The sequence below is a fragment of the Telmatherina bonti genome (genome assembly GCF_933228915.1).
Source record: "Telmatherina bonti genome assembly, chromosome: 18".
Classification (NCBI taxonomy): domain Eukaryota; kingdom Metazoa; phylum Chordata; class Actinopteri; order Atheriniformes; family Telmatherinidae; genus Telmatherina; species Telmatherina bonti.
Window position 1 is genome coordinate 8476962 of NC_136616.1, and position 24059 is coordinate 8501020.

The 24059-nt window shown below is 38.8% G+C and overlaps 1 protein-coding gene across 6 annotated transcripts in view; it reads left to right on the plus strand.

Moving 5' to 3' along the window:
• The window catches only part of nrxn2b (neurexin 2b), a gene marked incomplete at its 5' end in the record, with an annotated part of 672833 nt that overhangs the window by 304862 nt on the left and 343912 nt on the right, over positions 1 to 24059 (plus strand). For all 6 annotated transcript variants that reach the window (XM_079257326.1, XM_079257328.1, XM_079257327.1 and 3 more), the window contains 3 exons: positions 2650 to 2769; positions 12514 to 12895; positions 14896 to 15086. In XM_079257326.1, coding sequence (XP_079113452.1) covers positions 2650 to 2769; positions 12514 to 12895; positions 14896 to 15086 — 693 coding nt within the window. The remainder of the gene's footprint in view (positions 1 to 2649; positions 2770 to 12513; positions 12896 to 14895; positions 15087 to 24059) is intronic.

A 24059-nucleotide genomic window follows, 5' to 3' on the forward strand; every position in this document is an offset into this window, starting at 1 on the left:
ACCTTTCTGGTGGCATTATGGGCATGACTGTAAAGTCACACTAATTATAGAAGGCAGATTTTCTTACTTTTGCCCCCATAAGATGGCGAGTTAGGCATCCATCTTGTATCCTATCTCCTCTTTGAGCTCTCTTTGGCCAGTGAACTTCACCCGCATGTTGATTATTGACTTATCTCTAATTCTGTCCTCTTTCTTTTCCTGTTTATGTCTTTCTCTGTTTCCATGCTGAATCAGCCGTGGTATGTGTTTAAAACAGCCAGTGTGCTGATATTCAGTTGCCGGGGTGTGACATGGTGACATAAAGCGAAATGCGGCTGTAAAATGACACCCTGACTGAGAAAAATGTGGAGAAGTTTGCTTTCTCAGCTTTGGGATGCTGCAGGGTAACGAACGGCTCCAGGAATAGGCATAATGAATGTCACTGTGCCATCAAAACGAGGCAGAAACACAATTTCATGTGGACTGTACGTCACATGTTGGATGACACTGCAGTATATCAATTCAGTGAGTCATGATGCTGACATCACAAATTCTACCAGAATTTCCATCCCAACTAATTCAGGATCTAGTAATCAATATAAGGTATTACTTACTGATTTAATGCAATCACTTCCACTCATCAACTAACAGTTATGTGCTCCTTCTGAAGTATGCCTGACAAATAATTACTATGTTCACAGATACACAAGTATCAAATCGATGTATCAGTACAGATGGATGTATTGCTACAGCCCTCGTACAAACACGTCATATTCGTTAACACCTTTTAGTTTTAGTCATACATGTGAGTCGTGAATTTGACTTAACCACATTAAAATCTGATAAATCAGATGATTGTTAAAGATCATTTAATCTAGATTTCTCAGATCTTAATGATTATATCAGTGAGCAGTGATTGCAACCCGTGTTTTCCCTCATGTGTTGACAGTAGAAATGCCCGCCTGGCGTGGGCTTTGTGGGCAGCAGTGACCCCCGCTCTCTTGTGGTTTGCTTCAGCCAAGTCACATAAATATAACATGAACTTCTGTCTGAGAAGGAGCTGTTCTCTTTCATTTGACCTGTTTTGCATTTCACATCTTCCATCAGTCCGCCAGTTGTGCTGATCATCTGTTGCGTGTTGTTTCTTGTGTACTTTTTTCTTCATCCCTCTTTTCACTTCTTTTTCTCATCTTCATCCGTTTCAGATATCACCCCTACATGGCCACTTTCTCCCCTGACATCCCCCATCCGCTCCTGCTCTCACTGTTGCGGTATAGCAGTCAGTTCCTGCTGTATTTACTTCACACATGGTGTGATCAAAAGTCTCTCGATCCAATTTCATGTGGCTGAAGACAAAAGACCCATGAAAAAATGCTGTAATAAAAAAAAGTAACAGGAGTAAATGGGAAGGCAATTCTCCAGCGGGTCTGTGTGTTTTTGCCAGGTGGGGTCATAAATTGATGGGATGGTTTTTTCTTTTTCCTCTGGACTAAATAATTTTGCACACAACTGGGAAGGGTACAATCATATGTCGCATAGCTGCACTATATCATAGAGTCAAGTAGCTGGAAAGAGTGACTGAGCCTGGTATTGGAGTATGGTTACAAATATTGCACCTGTAGTAAACTAATCATCAGATATTGATGCTAGAAATACAATAATGCAATGCCATGTCTTCATTTACCAGCTCCAAAGGCCATCACTGCATCCTTCACCTCCTTACCACAAAAACTGGCTTAATGGTAGCAACTGGCATCTTACGGCTTCATGATGTTGCCAAAATCCTCCGCCTCTTCCCTCATCACTCATTAACTTTGTCCCCTATGACACCCACTATCGATGTGTCATCTCAGCTTCTGAATCCACAAGTTCAGGGATTTTCCCCAACACTGACATAATCCTTACTTTCCCACTCTGGTTTGTCCAGCTTGAATCTGACCACAGACTCTAGCCTAGATGTCCCCGAGCACCAGCCACTGCCTTGACCCTGACCATGCTAAGACCAGTTCATCCTGGGATTCGTGACTCCCTTCTCAGTCATAATCTGCTGTTTCTGGCTTTGTCACTCCCTCCTGCCAACAGTTTTGGGTTTTTTCTCTCTAATATTGAAGCAGTGAGGGTTTGAGGATATAAATAGCCTGTTCCCTGCTTATGTAAATATTTCTCTAATAAGCATCTCTGCAACACCATATGCCATTGCATTGAACTGTCTCCTTCAGTGGCAGCTTCGACACATGAGAGGAGAGCAGAAGCAAAGGGAATTACAGCTACAGAAGTGGAATGAGAGAATTATTGGTGAAGAGTGGTTAAGCTGTCTGGTCTCACACACCAGATCCCCAACTTATGGGGCATTTTAAGATTGTTGAACTGAGTCATTGAAATGCTTTGGAGGAGAAAGACAGCACCTCTGATTATCCTTGCCTTGTGCTCTGATTAACTTTCAAGGGTGTCTTATTTGTCCTGCTTAGATTTTAGGACATTCAGTTTGCTTTTTGTCCTGTTCAAGTGTGTCATTTAGTATGAATGTCTTTTGCAAACATGAAGGTTTTCTTAATGTCACCTACTGTGAGCCAACTCTGCATGAGAGTGTCAGGGTGGAGGTGTGCGGGTAGGCGCACGCTCACATCATTTCCACTGTGCTGTTTGTGATTTGAATTCCTTCCACCACAGGCAAAGGACCTGAAACCCTGTTTGCGGGGCAGAAGTTGAACGACAACGAGTGGCACACAGTGAAAGTTGTGCGGAGAGGCAAGAGCCTGCAGCTGTCTGTGGACAACGTCACAGTGGAAGGTTGGTTGCATCTGGGACACACTGTTTTGTCATGAGGTTTTTTTTTAGAAACAACATGAAAAGAAGTGAAATGATCTATAATAAATGACAGAATGTTGTAAAGATTAGAATAATTTTTTTCATCACATCAGCAAATAAATATTAAAACCATTCTGTCATCCCAATGTCATGCACACCCCACATTTATTCACACTTAGTCTCATTTTAAAAAGCTGCTAATGACAGAAAACCCAAGCAAATGTGCACAGATTTAATACAAGATTGAAAGAATAAACTTAATGCAACTTAGAGTACAAAACATATTTTTCATGCATATACTGTATTATAAGTTGTTAAGTATGAGAGGAATATAGAGGATTGATTTCTGCTGACAAAATGGCCGAAGGAAGAAGGGTCAAGTGATGAACTGGAATCACAAGCTTTCTGAGTTCTGGCGCTCCAGGCAAAAAGGATGGTAAGGCAAAAGAAAAATGAGAAAGGTGAGAAAAAGGTGTGTGAGTGAAAACAAGTGGGTATACTGAGGTCAGAAGCAAAGAATGACCCAGTAAAGTCCAGACTGATCCACAAACTGGTTCATATGAAAGGAACAGGAGGAGAGGCCCCCAAGGCTGGCCGAGGTTTCAACAGAAGCTTACTGGGATCATTCTTCCACATCTGCAACTTGAGCAATACACGTTTACAGACTCCTCTCTGAAGACCACCTTGTAGTCTTGATTCTAGGTAGGACAGACTTAAACAAGCTGTTAGAAACGTCCAAGATTTTGCTCCTTAATAAATGTTTTTTCCATTGTTCCAAAATAAAAGTGACATTTTCTAAATTTCAGTAAATTACAGTGACAATTTGCAGATGGTTTTCACAGAATGCTGTTTAGGTGTAAACAGTTATTGTTGTAAAATTTGGTCCGCAGGATGAGATTTATGAGAATTGTAACTAAAACCAGTCTTTGATTAAATGTGAAAACATTTCCATCTCCTCCATCCACACATAATGCCCCATCTTTATTTGTAATGAATAATGGCATGTGGCCCACTGCATCACGTCCAGCGATGCAGAAATGCAAAAAAAAAGTTTCCATTGCATTTTTGAGATAAACTTCTATTTGGGCATGTCTGAAAAACCACCTCACAAGAAGTTTTTTTTTAAATTTAAATGTTTTTATTGCAATGTTTTACTGCAATATACAGGTTTCATATAACTAGGGGTGGAGGAAATGCAGCAACAGCCATTTTAGCATCACATAGATGCTTCAGATTTTTCAGCTTCACATCCCCGAAGAAACTCCAGTTTCACCACATCCATGATGAAAATTTCCTGTTCCAGTTTCTTGTTGATGAGAATCTTTCATTCCAAAACTTCTATGATCAGAGTCTCCCGTTCCACCGTATACACAATTAGAATGTCACTTTCTACTAGGGCTGGGCGATATGACCTTTTAGTAATATCCCAATGTTTTTATGGCATGTCACGATATACGATATATATCTCAATATTTACCTTAGCCTTGAAATAATGCTTTGGTGCATACAATCACATCAGTAAGATGATTTTTTGTCTCCATTAACACATAATTGTTGGACTTCCGCTTCCGTTATTCCCGAGTAAAGACGCTTGACCCGTGTGCTCCGACCAATATATATATTTAATAGTCTGCTATACGGATAAGACTCCACTTATAGATTTGACGTTCAGCAAGGAAAGATTACGGCAATGACCTCCTCTCAAAAGTCTAACAGAAAAGACCCAAAATCGGGAAAAGGCGATGAAGTGAAGGCTACTCAAAAGCAGCTAACGCTAGATGCTAGCTTAGCTCAGAACGACATGGGGAGTCTTGACATGCTAATGCTAGCGTTCCGTGAGGAATCTGGAAGAGCACAAAAAGGCATAATAGAGTCTCAGATGCGTATGGAGGCTTCCATTGGTGAAATCAAGAAAAGACTTGACACACTGGAGGAGAGACTGAGTACTGCCGAACACAGAGTGAGTGAAACTGAAGATCGTGGCATACGGCAGGAGCGGGCGCTTGCTTATTTACTGAGGAGAGATGCTACATTATCGGCAAAACAAGATGATTTGGAAAATAGAATGTGCAGGAATAACAGACTCTACGGAATAGAAGAAGAAGCGGAAGGAAGAGAGATTATTCCGTTTGTCATTAACTTTCTTAAATCATCTCTGAAGCTGCCTGAAGACTTTGTCATTCACATTGAGAGAGCCCACAGAGTAACCATGCCGAGGCCAAAAGCAACAGCACCACCGAGGTCCATTATTGTTTGTCTTTTGGACTTTAATGTAAAACAAGTGGTCATACAACAGGCGTGGAAGCAACGAGACCTGGAGTTCAGAGGGAAGAGAGTTTATTTTGACCAGGATTGCTCCCCTGATGTGCAACAAAAAAGGAAGCAAGTACGTGAAGTGATTAAAAAACTCAAGGAGCGTAACATCAAACCTCAGTCGCCATATCCTGCACAACTTAAAGTGTTAAACCTGGACACAGGTGTCAAAACTTTCCCCTCTCTGGTGGAGGCCCAACCCACTCTCAGGGAGTTAATGTTGTGGTGGATGAACGGGATATTTTGGAAAAATAATTGGTACGTGATACATTGCAGACCCAGGGCAGACTGAAGAGGGATGGACAGATGCTGACCCCGAAGGAAATCAGAGCCATCATAAAAACTGAAGACCAAAATGAGGAGAACTAATTAAAATGACAAGACTATTCTGTTACTGGAAGAAACAAAATTTGGGGAGTAAGTGTTACATAAGAATTATAAAATGTAGGCTTAATGACATAATTAGCTTTCAAAATCCATTGGTCAAAGAGCTAACTGGAGATTGTTTTGCTTTACTTCAATAACCGGGCATTTGAAGCAGCAGAGTGGAGACTATGCTGACTGCTGTGTACCTTACCCAGGGAACAAAGTTTCCCTGCCCATTTTACATCGGGATTGTGTTGCCTATTTTAGGTTCATTAGTTGTTCCTGCCGGGGAGACAACACACAGTACTATTGGAAGTTCATTCATGTTCCAAGTTCCCTTTGGTGTTCTTCGTGTTCCTGGTTTCTCGGCAAACTGACTCTTAATGTTGATTTGATCTTTTGTTTTCATTCAGTCTTACTTATTCACTTACTCATTCTGCAGTGGTACAAGGAAATGGGAATAGGTGGAAACTGTTAGTCCTATGTTTATTTAAACATGACTAGTTTGAAAATTGTTACTTACAATATAAATGGTTTAAACCACGTTATAAAGAGGAAGAAAATTCTAACTCAACTTAAAAGGTTGAATTGCTCAATTGGATTATTACAAGAAACTCACTTAAATGAAGTAGAACATGCTAAGTTAAAAAGAGAGTGGGTGGGACAGGTATTTAGTGCATCATATGAAAATTATAAAAAGCGTGGAGTAGCAATACTCTGCCATAAATCTTTGGGTTTTATATCAGAAAATGTTCTTAAGGACAAAAGCGGACGATGGATAATGGTTATTGGTTCTATTGGAGGAATTGCTTTAACAATTATAAATGTTTATGCCCCTAATTAGGACCATTCAAGATTTTTTAAAAATATAGCACAAATTATAGCGGGGACTAATAATAATGGGAGGTGACTTCAATTGCGTATTAAATAACTGTTTAGACAAATTTCCATTTGAACAAAAGCCCCAATCCTCCAAAGGTACCGAGTAGTATGATAGATGAATTGGGGCTTGTGAATATATGGCATCTAAAAAATCCAAGAGTGAGGGATTACACACATTTCTCAAACGTTCATAAGAGCCACTCAAGAATTGATTTTTTCTGTATCTCTAAAAAAGAGGTCCACAAAGTGAAGGATTGTCACATTGAATCTCAATCACTCTCAGATCATGGGCCTGTTATAATGTCGTTGAATTTAGACCAAGACAAGCCCTCTAAATTGTGGAGATTAAATGTATCACTCTGAGAATAACTGAGACAATTCAATATATCAAGGATCAATTACAATTCTTTTTGGATACTAATGACACAGATGTGGTGTCTCCTTCTATCTTATGGGACACAGCAAAGGCAGTTCTGAGGGGCAAATTCATATCATCTCCTCAAAAATAAAAAAAGAATGAGAGAAGAACCAAATTAGATTAGAAGAACAAATTAAAAAATTAGAAATTGATCATAAAAAGGACAAATAGTGATACAATTTTAACAAGAACTGAAAAGATTTAGACAAGATTTGAATGACTTATTAACGTATAAGGCAGAAGGTGCATTATGTTTTACTAACCTAAAAGATTACGAACAAGGAAATAAAGCAAGTAGATTGCTTGCATTTCAATTGAGAAAAACACAGGCAAGTCGAATTGTCCAAAAGGTTACGTGTCCCACATCCAAAAAGACAATGTCACACTCCAGAGCCATCACCAATGCATTCTCTAATTATTATAAATATTTGTATGATTCAGAACCCAATCAAAATAAAACAAAGAAAATTACACAATTTCTTAAACAAATCAATCTTCCTAAACTTGATGAGACAGAGGCCAAAGCTATAGTGGGGACCATCACAAAAGAAGAAATAAAATCTGCTATTGGAAAGCTCAAGAATAATAAATCACCTGGTGTAGATGGGTTTCCCGGGGAATTTTATAAATGTTTCCAGACAGAACTCATCCCTCTTCTACACAGAGTGTTTAATTACGCTCTAAGTGCCAAATAACCAGTGAAGACATGGGCCGATGTAATTATTTCTGTGATCCATAAGGAAGGAAAAGATCCTACACAATGTGCCTCATATAGGCCTATAAGTTTACTTTGCAATGATGTTAAAATACTGACTGCCATTTTGGCTAGACGACTTCAAAAGATTATTAATAAACTCATCAACCCCGATCAGACGGGATTTATACCGAAAAGACTAGGAATAAATAATGTAAGACATACACTGAATATAATTACAACAGCTCAAGAGGGTCCCAACCCGGCAATGCTTCTCAGCCTTGATGCTGAGAAGGCATTTGATAGGGTGGACTGGACATTCGTGAAACATGTTTTGATGGAAATGGGTTTTGATAAAAGCTTTATTGAGTGGTTTGAAGTATTGTATACAAATCCTTCCTCAAGAGTATGGGTTAATGGTCATATATCTGAACCCTTTCCTCTAAAAAAAAGAGGAACACGCCAAGGGTGTTGTTTGTCACCAATTTTATTTGCTATTAGCATAGAACCCTTAGCAGAATTAATAAGGAATGATCCCTCGATTTTAGGTATATCGGATAAATTTAGGACCCATAAGTTATCATTGTACGCTGACGATGTCATTTTGTATATTAGAGATCCAATGATATCTGTCCCTGCACTTTTAAATTGTTTAAAGGATTTCAGTGATGTTTCAGGATACAAAGTTAATGAGTCAAGAAGGGTCAAATTTAATTGGTCTCCCAACAGGTTTCAATATTTAGGAACTACTATTACCTCAGATGTCTCTCAACTATATAAAGCAAATTACAGGAAATTGATTGATCAAATTCAAAAAGACTTACAGAGGTGGGAAATATTGCCACTTTCTTTTTTTCGGTAGAACTGAAACCATTAGAATGAATGTTCTTCCCAGGTTTCTGTATCTGTTTTTATCCCTTCCTATCTGGATTCCAGCTGTCAATTTTAAAAAGATACATAAAATGATTTCTGTTTTTATTTGGCAACAAAAAAAGCCTAGAATCAAATTTTCCCAGCTAACCAGTAGCAAAGCATGTGGAAGTCTTAATCTACTAAATTTGAAACTATACTATTGGGCAGCTCAATTACGTGGAGTAGTGGAATGGATGAAACAGAATAAAGAGACTACATGATTAACTTTGGAGCAAAGTTCATGCCCCAGATTTTCACAGCAGGCTTATGTGTTTTGCTCAACAGAATTATGGACCAAATATAAAACTACAAACACCTGGATGAAATGTACTCAAAAAGTTTTAAGTAGTATTAGAAAACAGATAAACACTCCCCAGTCCATCTCCAGGGCTATGAAAATTTCTCACATTATAGATTTTTTGCCTGGTCAATTGGATTCACGGTTTCATGACTCGGAGAAGAAGGGTCTTATGGTTATAGATGACTTGTTTGAGGGAGATCATTTAAAATCCTTTAGTCAGATTCAGGAGAAATACGGTTTGATTTCTTCTGATTTTTATAGATTTCTGCAGTTGAGGAGTTATTTGATGTCACACAAAGAATGGTCACTTCTTCAAACACAAGCCACTGACTTGGAAAGGTTTTTCATAAGGAACATAAAAGAAGATAAATGTGACAAGGTTGTGTCAAATCTTTACAAATGCTTACATCTGAATATATAGGGGAGTACTCTTCAGGTAAGGGAGAAGTGGGAACTAGAAATGAATGTTGTGATTGAAGACCAAGAATGGGAAAAATTATGTGAAAATGGGCACAAACTGACTAGCAGTCCAACATGGAAAGAGTTTAATTGGAAAGTGAACATTAGATATTTTAAACCCCCATTTATTATCTCTAAGTTTGACAAAACTAAAACAAATTTATGCTGGGGAAATAGTGGGCAAATTGGAGATCACACACACATTTTTTGGGATTGTCCGAAACTTAAGTCATTCTGGGAGGGAATTAGGGGAGAACTTACAAAATACTACATACTCACATTGAATTTGACCCACTGATTTTTATCTTTGGGGTGCTTCCTGTTAATTTTTTAAATAAGGATAAAGAATATCTTTTGAAAATTCTTGTCTTGGTAGCAAAAAAAATTGATAACTTTATCCTGGTATAAACCACTTCCTCCAACAATAAATCAGTGGAAGGAAAGAATTCTGAGGGTCTATACAATGGAAAAAATAACAGCAAACCTAAACCTTACCACTGATTTGTTTAAGAAGAGGTGGAATCCTGTGACAATTTATTTGAATTTGACACTGTAGCATTTGAGAGTCGTTGTTGTTGGGGGTTATTATTTGTATTTTTCTGTACTCATTAAAATAATTATAGGCAAATAGAAAAAAACAATTAGACATTTCCTTCCTTGTAACAGTACACTGATTTGAGGTACCAGCTTGCTGAGACGTTTTGTTTGTTTATTTATTTTGTTTACGATTATTTTTTGTTTGTTTTGCTTGCTAAAACAATATGTAGCTTTCTACATTAAGAATATGTAAAGATTGTATTTAATGTAAAGCTTGAAATATGAATAAAACTTTAAGAAAAAAAAACATAATTGTTCATACTGCATTAAGATATGCTGATTTTAAACATTCATGCCAAAAGGATGAAATTGTAACGAAGCAAACTGATCAAAACCGTATTTATTGAACAGTTAAAGCAGTGGCAGAAACATGTCATTTTAAAACAAATAAAGTGACTTTGCATGATGTAATAAATGCAACATATGAAAACACGTGCTCTAGGGAGTGACTTTTCAAATGATAAAATAAATTTGTGGTACTACTACCTTTTGTGGCGACACTTTTGCGACATACTTTGCATACGACCGTTGTTTGGTCAACATCCTCTTTCCGGTATCCAAACCACCGCCAGATGATTGATCCTGTACTATTTTTCTTATATTCTTTTCTTTTTTTGCCACTGAAACGGTCTATCCCTTTGAAAAATTATTTTGAATACCATTAAAACCACATTGTATAAATCCGCTTTGTCCTGCTTTATTAAATGTTAGATTATCAAATATTAAATTTAACCAAAGTATTGTTATGTTTTGTGGAATAGCTAGCTGCATGTCCAACCCTCCTCCTTTATCTGGGCTTGGTACTGGCACAGTGACCCAAAAAAGACACTTTGACGGAGATACATTTATGTTTTTTTATTTGTGTAGTTTTCTTACTTTTAGTTAAGTCTTTTTTTTTTTTTTTAGTTTTAGCTTGCTTTGGGTTGAACTATTATAAGACTTTGCTTTATGGATACGTTTTTGAGTTGTCGTGTATTTTTTTTAATCGCAGCATTTAGCATAGAAATCAGTCTTATAATACAGGTAGAATGTCCTCGTATTGACAGCTTTTAATTCAGGGTTTGATTCCCACTCCTTTCTGTACTTTCTAGAGACATGACGAGCTAGATAAATATGCTTGTGTCACACACACAGTGGATGAGGTGAGTAAGTGACAGAGGTTGTGAATGTAATCAAATAGAATGAATTATTTTTGCGTGGCGTGAAAAATTGACGTCCCACTCTGTAATCTAGAGCGGGATCAGTGGCGGATTTGGCTGTTCATTGTTCATTGTGCTCCTCTGACTGGCTGCAGCTGCAGCCGGAGCGACTGAGTGCTTTAGGACGGGGAGAGACTCTCGTTCTGACAATAACTTTACAATATGCGCTTTAAAGTCAGTCGCCAAAACACCAGGAAAGTCTCCAATAACTCCAGTAAAAGTCACTAGATTTGTCGCTAGTCGCTTTTCACAAAAAAAGTCGCCAGATTTAGCGAGAATGTCGTCAAGTGGGCAACAGTGGCTCCACGCTGCCTCTCATGACGTAGCACGTAGCTCACGTTATGTACGTAACAAGGTGCACTTGCTTTAACTCTCTGTGCAAAGCGGTGCAGAGTCGAGGAGGAGGGAGGAAACCCCGCCCACAACTAAAAACAACTGCGTGACAACAGGATACTCGAATATGACAAATATAGGCATTTTCTATATCGCACAGGGGACTAGCCACGATATTTCGAGTATATTCGATATATCGCCCAGCCCTGCTTTCTATCACATCACCACGAGAATCTCCCGTTCCACCTCATCACCAAGAGAAACTCCCGTTCCACCTCATCACCAAGAGAAACTCCCGTTCCACCTCATCACCAAGAGAAACTCCCGTTCCACCTCATCACCAAGAGAAACTCCCGTTCCACCTCATCACCAAGAGAAACTCCCGTTCCACCTCATCACCAAGAGAAACTCCCGTTCCACCTCATCACCAAGAGAATCTCCCGTTCCATGACATTAGGATTGGAATCTTTTTAGGAATCTCAGTTTTTAGCATCAGTTTTCTGTTTTTAGCTGACAGAAGTGGCTCTTCATGTTATCTCCTGCTGCTTTACAGTATCTGCTCGAAAGATGGACGAGTTGGCCATTCAGTGATCCTTTTCACCATAGATTTTTTTTTCTTTTTTTTTTTAAGTTTCTTTTTGTATCTTTTATTTCAAACAATTATGCTGATTCCCCCGTGAGCTCCGACATCAATCAGTTATCCAGATAAATGCCACTCATTGGATATTTTCTGTTTTACAGACCAGTTCCTTCCAACCCGCAAAATGGTTGTGTGGAAAAATTCCAGTATACCAGCAGTTTGTCTGGCACCAACAACCAATCCATGTTTAAAGTCACTTGTACATCTTTTGTCCTCATTCTGATGTTCAGGTTAAACAAATTGTCTTGACCATGTTGACATGATTAAAAGCACTGGGTTGCTGCTGTGTAACTAGATAATTCGATATTCATGTTACCAAGTCATTTAATTGCTATGTATAAAACAGTGGTGAGTGTAAACTCTTAAATGCATATAGCAAATGAGATTTTTTAAATGATGCTTTGTGAAAATTACTCCAATTATTACATGAATGTGTGCAATACAACCTTGAACCCTACAAAACCCAATCAAACTCTTCAAACCCTACAAAAACAAGTAACATAATAAACATCAAACCTTGACAACAGTACCTATGACGGTGTTAAATTCAAAATTATTTCATGGATGGACTAGTTCCAGCTTTGGTAATGTTCCTTATCATTTTGTTTTCAGGCCAGATGACTGGTGCCCACACACGGCTTGAGTTCCACAACATTGAGACGGGCATCATGACAGAGCGCCGCTTTATCTCTGTGGTGCCCTCAAACTTCATCGGCCATCTCCAGAGCCTGAACTTCAACGGCGTGCCATACCTCGACCAGTGTAAAAACGGGGACATCTCTTACTGCGAGCTGAATGCACGCTTTGGCATGCGTCACATCATAGCAGATCCGGTGACGTTTCGAACGAAAGGCAGCTACCTAGCGCTGGCCACATTACAAGCTTACGCCTCCATGCACCTATTCTTTCAGTTTAAAACCACCACACCTGATGGTCTGATGCTCTTCAACTCCGGAGACGGGAGCGACTTCATCGTTGTGGAGCTGGTAAAGGGGTAAGTCTCTTTTCTGTTTAATAGCTGAAAAAAGGAAGAGGAAAGGCTTGTTCACACACTAAATGCTCTTGCTTTACCACTTTGTGATTGGCCCTTGCCTTTATTGACATTAAAGGAGAGCATATTTCTCTATTAATGAATTCAATAAGTGCTGCCTTTGGTTTAATGCTGTCAAGTCATCTCTGTTTTCCCAGTAGCCTACCACTGTGTTTAAACAGTGTGTGTTCTTGCAACAGCATGAAACCAAACACAGATTTTCATTTTTACTCACTTTTTAAAGATCAGTGAGTCACTTAAAGCTGCAATGAGTCAGAGAAAACTGAATGTAAGTGTATTTAGTATTTATCAGTAATTGTAACCCAGTTGATCATGTTAAAAGCTCAGCTCCTAGCTTTACATGATGAACTAAGCACAGAAATTAAAGAAATTATTGTGTGGTGGATCATCCCTTTGTTGTATTTCCCTTTAACAAGGATCTGCACTAGCAAGGAGAGTGCGGTTTTTGCCTTAGCAGCAGAGTTGAGTTTCTAAGCTGTGTCCATTAAAAAACTTGCCAAAACTTTTCTGCCCATGCCCAACAGATTATTCTGCCATTGGTTATTAGGTGCCATTTTTTGGACTGGATGATTAAATTCTGAAAAAAAACACATATTGGCAATTTAACAATTTGTTTGTTTAACAGACAGCGGCCTCAGCAGCATGTGGAAGAATTACATGCTGCTACAAAATTCTTGACTGCCTCCTCATATACATCACCAGCTTGGTCACACACTTCTCTGGAGTGACATTCCATCCTTCAACCAGCATCTGTCACAAGTCCGACTATGTGATTGTGTTGGTCTCTTTGGTACAAACAGGATCACCAAGTTGTCCTGCGGGTGTTTAATGGGTCAGGACTCCAAGCGTCCTCATTGTCTGATAAACCCTGTTCCTTGGGGGCCACGTTGTCATCTTTGAGGGCAGGGTTTAGAGCCAGACTATGGAGATTGCCACTGGTGGCAGGATCTCATATCTTAGCACTGAGATTCCCTACAATGATGACTCTTCTTCTTCCCGCCATCACACTTCTTTCATCAGAATATGTTACCCTGTCACACTTTGACCTTACAATGCCAGAAGTTGTAGGCAGAATCTTGACTCCAGGCTGATGGTGAAAGGCAATTAACAGCAGAATCTGTCGTTTTGCACTGACAGAAAGGATTTGGCAAGATTTCAATGGGCGCAAACCCACACACTCAACTCTGCTGCTCAGCCAGCACATTTATTGCCTTACACAGAACCAGGCTTTTCAGCAATATATGGTTTATTACCAAAAACCATTGCAACTACAAAGAAGAAATCCACCAAGGACAAATTTCCTCACTTTTTGTGTTAATTTTATATGTTGCCTTTAGGGTAGTTGGATGGTGATGATGATGAATGCTTAAGCCTAATTGTTAGCACAACACATTCATCTGAGATTTTTTTTGTATGTATAAAAACAGGAAAAACAAGCATACTCTGGAAAAAAAAATGGTTAGTTTTGGGAACTGTGTCATCTTAAAAGTTGCTCAAAAAAATCCTTTTTCTTGTGTATTTTTTCTTTCTTTTTCTTTTGTGCTCTGGTTTCAGCACTGTTTCAGTGCACAAAGCCTGTGCTTGTTCTGCCTCACAAAGACAATCAGCAGCATAAAAGAGTTGTTATCAAGACAGAAAAAACATACCTTGAACAAAACAGTCAGAATAGTCCTAATCCAAAACACACAAACAACCACATTTGTCCAAGCTGAGGAACTGTGCCTCCCCCTCTGCCTACAGGATAACAGGGCTTTTAGATGAAAAGTTTTATATATTTACACATTTACATGCCCATGATTACTTATTTCCTTTAAATTCTCACAGAAATCCCGTTTTGTGGAGAAATGCTTGTGACCGTAACCAAGCATCACTTAACCGATGCTCTTAATTAAATAATAATTGACAAAAAAGCAAACTTCTGATGCAGATTTCTGTCTTCACAGCTATGTCCACTATGTGTTTGACCTCGGCAACGGCCCGTCACTGATGAAGGGAAACTCAGACAAGCCGCTCAATGACAACCAGTGGCACAATGTGGTGGTGTCCCGGGATGCCAACAACGTACATACGCTGAAGATCGACTCACGCACCGTCACTCAGCACTCCAATGGAGCCCGCAACCTGGACCTGAAAGGTGACTTATTTATATTCCTTCTGCACTGCAGAAACATCCAGAAAAAACAAGGAACATTTGAAGGGAAATCACAAGTCTTGGGTTATCAGTTGGCTTTTCTGTTGCTCTCTGAGAACATTATCTACTTGTAGTCTTCAGCTTTTAAAACTAAACAATTACGCTTTTGCAGATGAGACAGAAAAAAGAAGAGTTATTATTGGCTCCATCAGCCAGTCCTGTTGTTTATTTGTCTTACAGTGCCCTGCCCTTGGAATAATTTTGAAATGATAGCCAAAGGTTTTGCAGCTCTCAGGGCTTTACAGGTGTCTCAGACCTGCCGGTAAACTGGAATTGGTAGTCGAGATAATTGTTGCTTTAAATGAAGCAGAGAGACAGCTTGCCTCATAGGCCAAATTGTCATTCTGTAATAAAAAAGAAAGTAAAGAGCAAGGTGTATTTTGGTGGAAGAAGGCTGTACAGTCATCCAGGTCTTTCAAAGATCACCTCTGTATGTTTTACATCGATATTGCTTGTGTCGTGTCCCAGATTTGACTCTGTTTGAGGGTTGGTGTGTATAACAAGTCAGATGTCAGGGTAGGCGCTTTGGCTTGCTGAAGGCTGCAAGGAATTAAAAAAAAGCAAACTAAGGCCTGGCACTGACCAGCTTACTCTGGTCTTTAATGTTTTTTTTTCTTTGCACTTTGCAAAAAGCAACAGAAGCTGCAGAATCAAAAGAAGGGATGATAACTACCAGTTGATGGATTCTGGATTTAGAAACCCATTGACTACTAAGTCCGCCATATCTTAAGCACTGATAGTTTAGTGTCCAGAAACATTGTCTTACTAATGAATTACACAAACAAATGTTATTATGAAAGCTATTAAGCTTCATAGCATGTGAAATATGACAAGCAATGTTTCATACATATAAATGTCAAATTTTTATCTCTGATGGCAGTTGACCTTTAAGATGTCGTCTAGATGTCTTTCACGTCCGAAACTTCAGGTCTATTAACATCACATGTGCACATTACCCCACTCATTTAAAGGGAAATTACACTGTCCTTAGGCAAGAGAATGTGTTGAAGTGTTGATATGGCAATGTCTGTCAACCAATTCAGACAGGAAACAGTAGAAACATTAACCCTTTAATTTACACATCATATTTGATATGTGGAGTTTCTGAGACCTTTTACATCACATTACAACAAACCGAAAAATCATTATAAATTATTATAAATATTATAATATTATTATGAACAAAAGTTTGCTCAAAACCACGTTTTACACAATCTGATACTTGGTGGATACAATAATAATACTACGATACACTGCAATTAGTTTGACAAATTCTATGGTATAATACACTATATATATATATATATATATATATATATATATATAGTAAGAATGAATCACGTCTTCTCTCTTTGAAACAAGCACCATGGTTTTATGCAACTATTTTTCTATATTAAGTGGTTGCAAATTTTTCTCAAAAACTGCTATTAACTAGCCATGACCTTCAGCTGTATAACTCTGCTGCACAAGTAGTTCTGATAGATGCTTCACTGGGTGCTTTTTTTCTTCACAACCAGAAACAGAAGGGAGCTCTTCAGTGTCCAACCAACAGTATGGATTATGCAGCTGGGTAGTACTATATGTTATTAACATGTGAGCTTGTGTGTCTAAAATTGCCTTATTTCCAGGAGTTTTTATTCTTTGGCTGAGCTGCTCATGCCTGCAGGGGATGGAGATTGAGTCTTTTCAATGTTAGTGGAAAGAATTGTAAATCTAGCTTCAGAGGACCTTAGAGGGATGAAGAGAATGTCTTTCTAGTCAATTCCCTCGTCTAATTGGGCATTCAGACATTTCTTTGGGTTTCTACCGTGACAACCCCCCTGCCAACATATCATGTGCAACTCACACACTGTAAACACCAGAGCAAAGCATCACGTCCTACAGTGGTGGAAGAGGTCTCTTGACAAATACATAAACACATACTACAAAACTCAATAGCACAGTTGTTCTCCCCCTTGTAGCTTTGCACACACACACACACACAGACACACACCCTTACTTATACTGTGTGTGTTTTTCAGTGTTGAGCAGTCGTACACAAAGCTTTGCAAATCAAACAAAAGAAATGGCAACAATAAGCCATTTTTCACAATCTCTTTGCTCTCTTTTAACACCATTTCAGCCTGGATTTCAAAGAAAGAGAAACCCAATTCTCCGAGCTTTATCTGTGTAATTGTGCAGAGAAAATGGGGGAAAAATGGGTTTTGTGCTCTCTGTCTTCCTTTTCTTTGTTTTTGGACAGGCAAAAAATCTTCAAGGCATCTTTGTCTGTCAGCTAAAGCGTGGTGAGGGAACGGCAAACAGAGTCCTGAAGGATAGTCCTGAGTGGTGGTGTTAGTGAATGCAAGGCGTGTTAAACACACCATACAGGAAATGTGACGCTCCCATTTCACTTGAGAACACTGCAACGCAGGGAAAACAAGCAACTACCACATCCCCCTGCTGCAGCAGCTTCTTAGACACTACAGCACAATAAAGGCCTCAAGTATAAGAATAAAATGTGATCATAGAGACTATCTTTTGGATGTTTAAAACACCACATGTGAAAATGACATAAAAATGATGCATACATATGGATATTTGGAACCATATGATTTACAGATTTACAGATGACAGTAAACTTGGACACGTTGGACTAAACAACATTACATAAGGATAAGCCTTGGTATGGTATTTTAGACTAGATGCTCAAAGAGTTTACCAAAGATTAAAAAAAGAAAATTACATATCACTAATGGTAATGATCACAACTTCTATGTAAGCGTTGTATCCAATACATCACTTTTAACTTTATAGGGAGGTGTTGAAGAGCAGTTTGCTTGTTTTTTTGTTTGTTTTATTCTGTTTTAGTTGCCTTGTTTGGCTGCAGAGAACTGGTACCTTCATATTATCTCTACATTTGTGGTATCAAAGCAATAATATGCAGGATGAATCAGACATGGCTACAAGCAGCCTCCTTGTGAGAAGTTTACAGGAGCAATTAGCAGCATCAGCTTCAGTGACAGGAATCAACAGGGATTATATGACAGGTCTTTATTTTGTAAAACACTTGCAGCAGTGTCACCACTGGGGGTGGACAGAGGCTAATAGACCCCATTTGCTCATGCAGGCTGTAGCAGTTAACACAGCTGATATAACAATGATATAGTGATTATTAATTAATTAGCCCTGCACATACTGTTGCACCTTCAACCAAGGACACTTAAAGTTAATTAGATAATGTTTCCTATTAAAGCCAATGAGAATATATGCCCCTCATTGGATCCTGTTACATTCATTCACTAAATAATCTCATAGCACAACAGGATGTAGGGGCTTCATCATTAGTCTTCAGCAACCAAGCTCTTTAAAATGAAGCAATGAAATCTGAAAGAAAATCTTTATTACGATCGAGAGAATGTGACAAAGTCAAAGATGTTACTGTCATCGTGCAATAAAGTGATGGGAAAAGAAGACATCAGTAGACAACACCTTGATTTTCCTTGAAGGGATGGAACGGGGGTGGGAGGTGATTCAGCATCGCTTTCTTTTGAAGCTGGCTGCTAATGAGGTACACTTGTGCAAAACTGGAAACAGGTGACATTGAATATGTTTCACTTTTCAACAAAAGCAGGACAAATTGACACAATATGACGGACAGGTTTGGGTGTACAAAGGGAGGTGAGGAAAGATAGACGTGTTTTACTGCATTATGCTTTCGGAGGAAAAGGATTTCAGATTTGGAGTTCGCCCACAGCTTTGATTTCTTCTTTTTGTGGCGGATGTCAATATCTTAACAAACCCACCTAAACAAAATAATAACTCTGTTATTTACTTCATACTAAAGGAATGGTAGGCAAGAGGATAACACACACACTGGCTGTGAAATCTGCTGTCCAAGGTTCAGTTTTAGTTTGACATATGCAGAATCCCAGGTGCTCGTTAGCAGTGGAAGTTCAAGCAGTATAAATACTTTTGCAAGCCACTGTATGAATGAAGATTCTATAATCCTTGAGATGTCTGCAATTTAAAATAAAATCCAACTTCTTTTAATGGATATTTTGATAAAGATGACTCCGCCTTTGAACTGTGGCAGATTGAAATGTGGCGCTCATTTATGAAGGTTCCTTTAGGATTTGTCTTGCATCCTTTTTTTGGCAGGGCTTTTCCAGCTAATGAAGGTCAGTCCCACTCTCCTCTCTTTAAGAGAGTCTGGCTGCAGAGGCTCCATGGTGGGACAGTTCCAGTGTAGGCTCCACTCTCGGGCAGTCTCCACGACAGGGCCAAAAGAAACAAAGTTTCCATCCTTTCAGCTGAGTGCTGAAAACATTCAAAGATGTTAATTGAAAAGTTAACAGTTGTTGTCAAAGCCAGCTGATCGAAACCAGTTGATCAACAATTGATTATTAACTTCAATCTTAGTCTTTTCAGTTTTAATAAAAAGTTTATGGATGGACAGGCCTCTGTGCCTTCAATTAATCATAGACAGCCGTTGATAAAACGATCATGTCAGGTGTGTTGGAGCGAGGAGACATTGAAAGCCTGCGAGGCTGCGGCCTTCGTAATTGAGTAGCCCTACATTAGATGGTTCATGATAGTGTTTGAAAAGCATCTCTTACATTTAAGTGACAATAATAAGAGCATTTTACATGGATACAATTCTTTCTGCCTCCATTCTGTACAGGGTGGATGAAGATGAGCAATAGCAAAGCAGCTTTTAGCTGTTTGGGATGCAGTGTAATTCAGTGGTTCAAAGGCAGACCAGCTAAGGGTAAACAAAGTGATCCCACATACTCTCTCTCAAGTAAACAGAAGGTAACTTCAGACCTGAGCTCCCCTGATCTAGCTGATTTATGAGTTTTGCAGCCTAGAAAGCAGATATTTGCCAGACATTTGAAATATACTTTCCTACAGGCAATGATGGTTGGTCCAGACACTCACCAAAGGCTGCACATGCAGAACAATGTTCTTTAGCATTTCCACTTATACTTTGTATACAAGATAGATGTAAAGCACTGAAGTCTATCCATTTTATTTTGATGCACATTTTAGGTTGTCTTCACACTTGACAGGTTTAGTTTGATGAAAGCAAACTGTGGTGCAGTTGCAATGTCACTGCAGATTGTGTAAAGCAGGGTGGATGTTGTCATCTAAACCTTCCAACGCATCAAACAACTGGACAAAGACCCACTGTAAAAGGACAGTGTCAACTTATAAAATCCCATAAGCCTAAGTTGGTTAATAAATGATTAAATCTGAGTGATTTGATCAAAGAATCTGAGCTTTAATTGCCTTCTGTGTAGGATTGCCAGATTTTGTAAGATAAATTTTATATACAGTGGGGCTCCAAAGTTTGGGAACCCCTGGTAAAAAATTATTTTAATGTGCAAATAAGGAGCTTTAAAAAGATGGAAAATCTTGAAAAGGCATCAAAGTACAGTTTAAACATTCTTATAACATGTCAAAAAAAAAGTTACATCCTATTTCCATCATTTAAACCTTCAAAATAACAGAAAACAAAATATGGCGTCTGTAAAAGTTTGGGCACCCTGCAGAGTTAGTACCTTGTACGCCCGCATTTTGACAAAGATACCTGACAGTGTCCTGGATTGTTTACAGTTATTTTCTGGAAAGAGGTGATGTCAATCTCAAAGGTTTTAAATGCCCAGACTCATCTGACCTCGCCTCAGCAATCGGCACCATGGGTTCCTCTAAGCAGTTGTCAAGAACACTGAAAGTGAAAATAGTTCATGCTCACAAAGCAGGAGAAGGGTGTAAGAAAATAGCAAAGCGTTTTCAGATGCTAATATCCTCTGTTCCAAATGTAATCAAGAATTCATTGGGAACAGTGGAAGTTAAAGCAAGATCTGGAAGACCAAGAAAAATATCAGACAGAACAGCTCGCAAGATTGTAAGAAAAGCAAGTCAAAACCCAAGTTTGACTGCACAATCCCTCCAGGAAGATCTGGCTGATACTGGAGTTATGGTGCACTTTTCCACTATAAAGAGGTACTTGTACATATATGGCCTTCATGGAAGAGTTATCAGAAGGAAACCCTTTTTTACGTCCTTACCACAAAAATCTGCATTTGAAGTTTGCAAAGGAACATATAGACAAGCCTGATGCTTTTTGGAAACAAGTTCTGTGGATTAATGAGGTTAAAATTGAACTTTTTGGTCGGCATGGGGGTGGATCAATCGTGCTTTGGGGTTGTATGGCAGCCAGTGGCACAGGGAACATGTCCCGAGTAGAAGGAAAAATGGATTCAATGGGATTTGAGCAAATTTTGGATGCTAACCTAATGCCATCTGTGAAAAAGCTGCAGTTAAAGAGAGGATAGTGATCCTAAAAACACTTCAAAATCCAGGGTGGATTACATCAGGAGGCATGAACTGAAGGTTTTGCCATGACCTTCACAATCTCCTGAGCTCAACATAATTGAAAGTCTATGGATAGACCATAAAAGAGCAGTGCGTCACAGATGGCCCAAAATCTCATAGATCTGGAAGACTTTTGCAAGGAAGAATGGGTGAAGATACCTCAAAGAAGATTCGAAAGACTATTGGCTGGCTATGAAAAGTGTTTACAAGCTGTCATACTTGCCAAATGGGGGAATAGAAGGTACTAACTATGCAGGGTGCCCAAACTTTTGCAGAGGCCATTTTTTGTTTTCTGTTATTTTAAAAGTCATATATACATATATATATATATATATATATATATATATATATATATATATATATATATATATATATATATATATATATATATATATATATATATGTATGTATGTATGTATGTATGTATGTATGTATACATGTATATATCCTTCAATCTGAGACTGATGAGATTTCCTGGCAAATTTACAGAGAAAAATGGCCCAAAGTCGCATCTAACAAGCAGACTTGGCAACACTGCTTGTATGTGTAGGAGTTGCATTGCTCATTACAGTTTGGTGCTGACACTGAAGCTATCATTTCCCTGCAACATGTATTCATCAGTGTGCCATGCAGGTTCTCCAACTGCTATGTGACTCATTTATGGATTTGCTGTAGGTCTTTATATTAATTCAGCTACTAAATAATAATTTGACAACTATCCCCAGATATATTCTCCAATTCTATAAGGTCTGTTCTACAAGTCCAACAAGTGCATATAGGCTGTGATGCAGCCTTGCTTTGGAGGGTATAAAGTTCTGTCAACAGGTTATTTCTAATGAAAGCTTTCCTATCAAAAGTTTGTGTCACCTTTTATATGGCACGTTTTATTTGGTATTCATTGGTTCCACAGTAACATGTTAATGTCTTCTGCACTGATGTGGAGAAAAATCAACTGCACGGGCAGTTTCGCTTATCTTACTGCGCTCCTTTTATAGTCTGTTCTGTGAGGATGAAATCACTGCAGTGAATGGTTAGAATACTTTTGGTCTCGATCTCTGTTTTCATTTCGTATGCCTCAGGCAATTATAAGAAAAAGATGGTTCACATCTGAAGACAAGTGATGCAAACATAGGAGAAAAATATACAGAAAAAAGCCAGCAGTTCTCCCTGGCAAGGAATGTGAAATATCTGAGCGAAACCCCTCAGGTGAGCGCCCGAACAAAACACGCGTGAAGGTGTCATAACATGCACCCTCTCTAACGGCCAGAACGAGCTGGTTCAGAAGAACACTGAAGACATCCTCTTAAACATCAAGAGCGAAATTTTCTTCCACAGTTTCAGTCATCTTTTTCTGACAAATCTGTGAAGGCAAGGAGCTATGTTCATTAATTGAGACCCTCATACTAATTTATGGCGGGGTTGGTGTGGTCTCCCTGCTCTTTGATAAAACATGGCTTCTGAAGGCTTTAACATACTCTATGTCAGCACGTTTGCTCCGAGATTTTTCTTCTTCCCATTTTCAGTGTTTTTAGAACAAATCAGGCAGATGAGTTGTAAAGGAAAAGGACACACTGACATTTCCATTTATTTTCAAGGCAGCTTTCATTGTGATGCTGGTGATTATCATTTATATTCATTTATTTAAGATAAGAGCGATCCACTGGTCCCCTGAGACTTGTTAGCTCATATTGATGTGAGCACAAACGATGAACCTGGGGTAGAACTGAGGCTTTGTGTGTAATCTGATGTTATTGGAAAAAGAAAGGGAAGAAATGCCTGTCTACAGGGTGAATTACAACATGTTGGCTTGAATTGAATTTCCTCCACTACTTCACATTGCACCTGGTGTAGGATTGGGAGTGACAGAGAGGGAGAACGGCATGTAATAAAGACCTGCCAAAGCAGAGCCTAAAACTATTTGCATGATAATAACTGAAGAAATCATGTGCCGAATAACTAGATTAGCAACACACATCAGGCAGTGTAAAGTGTCAAGCAGTTTCTGCAGCCTCTTCTGTGCCACATAAGTCTGCAAACGTTTAGAGGTGAAGACGGGCTGAGCTGAGATGTTGAGTTTATCCATGCTGTGCCAATAATTTGTCTTCATCCTGCACTATCATCAGCACAGCAGGGATGTTGGCATGATCTCTAACCTTACACCTGTCATTATCAACATTTTCATTCACTTCACATCAAACGCCACGTTTTTCCTGTATTCCTGAAGAAAAAAGGCACCGCAACAAACCTGGATAGAGACGGCCGTCCAGGTTGAATCAGAAATATTTAACTAGTGATGTTTAGCAGTTTTCTTACATCTTCCAAGTCAACTCTGCTGTTTTATTCAAATGGAAAAGGTTTTTCAGATGTCGTTGATCTTTATGTGAAATTTTCACACACATCTAAATGAAGGATGGAATTTTCACTTTTCCAAACCAAAAATATCTCCAAATTGCAGGATAGGTGGTTCCTCACCTGGACTGTCCCTGTTAAAAAAAAACATTTGTTTTATTCTGCTTGGCCTGTGTAGAGATAATGTTCATGCATTATAAAACCCTG